The sequence below is a fragment of the Triticum aestivum genome, chromosome 1B (genome assembly GCF_018294505.1).
Source record: "Triticum aestivum cultivar Chinese Spring chromosome 1B, IWGSC CS RefSeq v2.1, whole genome shotgun sequence".
NCBI classification, from domain to species: domain Eukaryota; kingdom Viridiplantae; phylum Streptophyta; class Magnoliopsida; order Poales; family Poaceae; genus Triticum; species Triticum aestivum.
The window spans coordinates 586,029,648-586,032,096 of record NC_057795.1 but is presented as its reverse complement, the minus strand read 5'-3'; the positions used below and the strand labels follow the sequence as shown (position 1 = coordinate 586,032,096).

The 2,449-nt window shown below is 40.7% G+C and overlaps 1 protein-coding gene across 2 annotated transcripts; it reads left to right on the top strand.

Annotated features, from left to right (window-relative positions):
* Positions 1–425: 425 nt before the first annotated feature.
* Positions 426–1,949, top strand: LOC123096210 (5-pentadecatrienyl resorcinol O-methyltransferase-like). Of its 2 annotated transcripts, XM_044517872.1 has the most exons (3): positions 426–584; positions 684–1,285; positions 1,471–1,949. In XM_044517872.1, the coding sequence occupies exons 2-3, from the start codon at positions 872–874 to the stop codon at positions 1,768–1,770; spliced, it is 714 nt and encodes a 237-aa protein (XP_044373807.1). In that variant the 5' UTR covers positions 426–584; positions 684–871; the 3' UTR covers positions 1,771–1,949. The 2 variants fall into 2 exon arrangements, with proteins under 2 accessions (XP_044373807.1, XP_044373797.1); XM_044517862.1 differs by having other exon boundaries at positions 426–1,285.
* The last annotated feature ends 500 nt before the right edge of the window (positions 1,950–2,449 follow it).

The following is a 2,449-nucleotide window of genomic DNA, read 5'->3' as shown; positions in this document are numbered from 1 at the left end:
AAAATGTTTTATTCAAGTATAGATCTTTACAGAAGAATGTTCAACCATTCATTAGGTATGTACAGAAAATATCTTCTGTTGTCTACATAATAAATTAAAGTGTCGGACTGTGTTTAATTATGAAGAGAAGTGCGGCTCAAGTGAAACGTCTGAAATGGAGTTGAGCTAAACTTGAAACTGTCTTTTGTGAACATTTGATTTGAACGAGTTGTACCTGAGTAAATAGGCTTCCATGAATTATTTATAGTGTATTTGTACTGTCTGCAATTGTTGCATAGCGAAGGTCTTCTCTCAAATGGCTTGACACAATCCCAATACCATCCTTGAATAATTGATTACTCAAGGCCATATCATGTACCTTAAACTTGTTGTACTTGTGTATATATAACCGGTATGACTACAATCCACCCATAACCAAAGAAAAACAAGCTCAACAAAAATGCCACCCATCCAAGACAAGCATAGCTCTCAGGAGCTGCTCCAGGCTCAAGTTAGCCTTTGGCACCATGCACTGGGATTCGTCAAGTCCATGGCACTCAAATGTGCAATGGAACTGCAAATCCCTAACACCATCCAACACCATGGTGGGCTTATGACCCCATAAGAGTTGGCCACAAAGATCGGCCTCCATCCGTCTAAGCTTCCCCGCTTACGGCGACTCATGCGTGTGCTCACCATATCAGGCATCTTTGCTGTTGATGAGGCAGCCTCGCCAGGCAAGGAGATTGTTTACGGGCTTACCTCAACCACACGCCTACTCGTCGGTGATGCACTCATGGTTCCTAGATGAGCATTCATGGTTCCTAGATGAGCATTCCACGTCCCTGTTCTGTCTTTGATTAAATCAAACTTATTTCCTATTCTGTCTTTGATGCTTGATTCAACTGTCATTGCCCCCTTTTTGGGCATGCACTCATGGTTCCTAGATGAGCATTCCAGGTCCCTGTTCAAAAAGGCTCACAGCCTTAACTTTTGGGAGATGCCTGAGCAGGATGATGCTTACAACCAGATACTCAATAATGCAATGGTTTCGGATAGTAACTTTCTCACGGACATCATCTTAAGGGAGTGTGGTGATGTATTTCTTGGCATAAACTCTCTTATTGATGTTGGTGGAGGCCAAGGTGGAGCTGCCAGGGCAATTGCGATTGCGTTCCCGCAAATGAAATGCACCGTGTTGGATCTCCCTCATGTGATTGCAGAAGCTCCTAGTGATGTCCATGTGTCGTTTATTTCTGGCGATATGTTTAAGTACATTCCGCCAGCAAATGCTCTTTTCCTAAAGGTAAACTCTCTAGAAATTTCTTCTCCCCTTGCAATACAACACATCATCATTTGACAATATACTGCCATAACTCCTAAAGTGTGTATTTAGCCGCTTGTGTGAATTAAAATAAGTTAACTAAATTTCTTTCAATATATTATAGGGACTAATGGTAACCTTTTTTTGGCTGCTGCTGTGCAACTTAGTGGGTTTTTCATGATTGGGGTGATGAAGACTGTGTCAAATTATTGAAAAATTGCAAGGAAGCAATCCCTCCCAGAGATGCTGGTGGAAAGGTGATAATTGTAGATATGGTGGTTGGATCTGGGCTAAATGAGATTGTAACAAGAGAGACACATGTTTTGTATGATCTATTTATCATGTGCGTTGAGGGGATTGAGCGAGAGGAATTTGAATGGAAAAGGATATTCATGGAAGCTGGGTTCGGTGACTACAAGATTATATCAGTGCTGGGAGTTAGATCTGTTATTGAGCTCTACCCTTGAACACTCCATTAAAAATTACATGGTAATCGGTTTTGTATGTTCATAAACGGGCATGAACAGCATGTGTGCTCTCTTGTTGCCTGCATTGGCCTATTATGGCGAAAAGTCTACTACCTTATTATATTTTTGTGATATGTAACCGCTGTGATCAATGAATTTGTTCAAGTAGTGTTTATGTATAGACTACCATCTGCAGCTGGTCTATATTTTGTTTTGTGAGAATTGAGATAACATATACTGATATTAAGATGCTATATGGCCATGTTTCAGTGCTTACTCTGTTGTTTTTTCAGCGCCAATACCTTTGTGAATCGAGTGTTTAAATTACTTTGTGCTCGTGAGGTCGTTACACACTGCTTGCAGGTGTCAGAGCGTGGTGCTCTATATGATCATCACCATGCTGTGCTCGATCGCTCGATGTGATACTGTAATGCAATTTCTATTGCAGGCTAAAAAAAATTCTACAGCTCCTTGCTTGCATATAATCATTTCAGGTGTATTTTAGCAGTGTCGTATTTTCCTCTGTCTATTTCGCGTCATTTACTTGCAACTTTACAGCTTTTTTATCCAAAAGTTATGCTTGGATCCAGTTTAGTAAGACTGCATCCGCATGCTGCTGTGTTCAAATTGCTCTTGGTGATTCAGTGTGATACAATTCTGAATTTCAGTTCACATGTGA

Bases quoted from the DNA above. Each gene is read 5' to 3' on its own strand.
- LOC123096210 (XM_044517872.1), top strand. From the start codon at position 872: ATGCTTGATTCAACTGTCATTGCCCCCTTTTTGGGCATGCACTCATGG. The intron at 1,286-1,470 runs GTAAACTCTCTA...TGTGCAACTTAG, and splicing joins CAAATGCTCTTTTCCTAAAG to TGGGTTTTTCATGATTGGGG.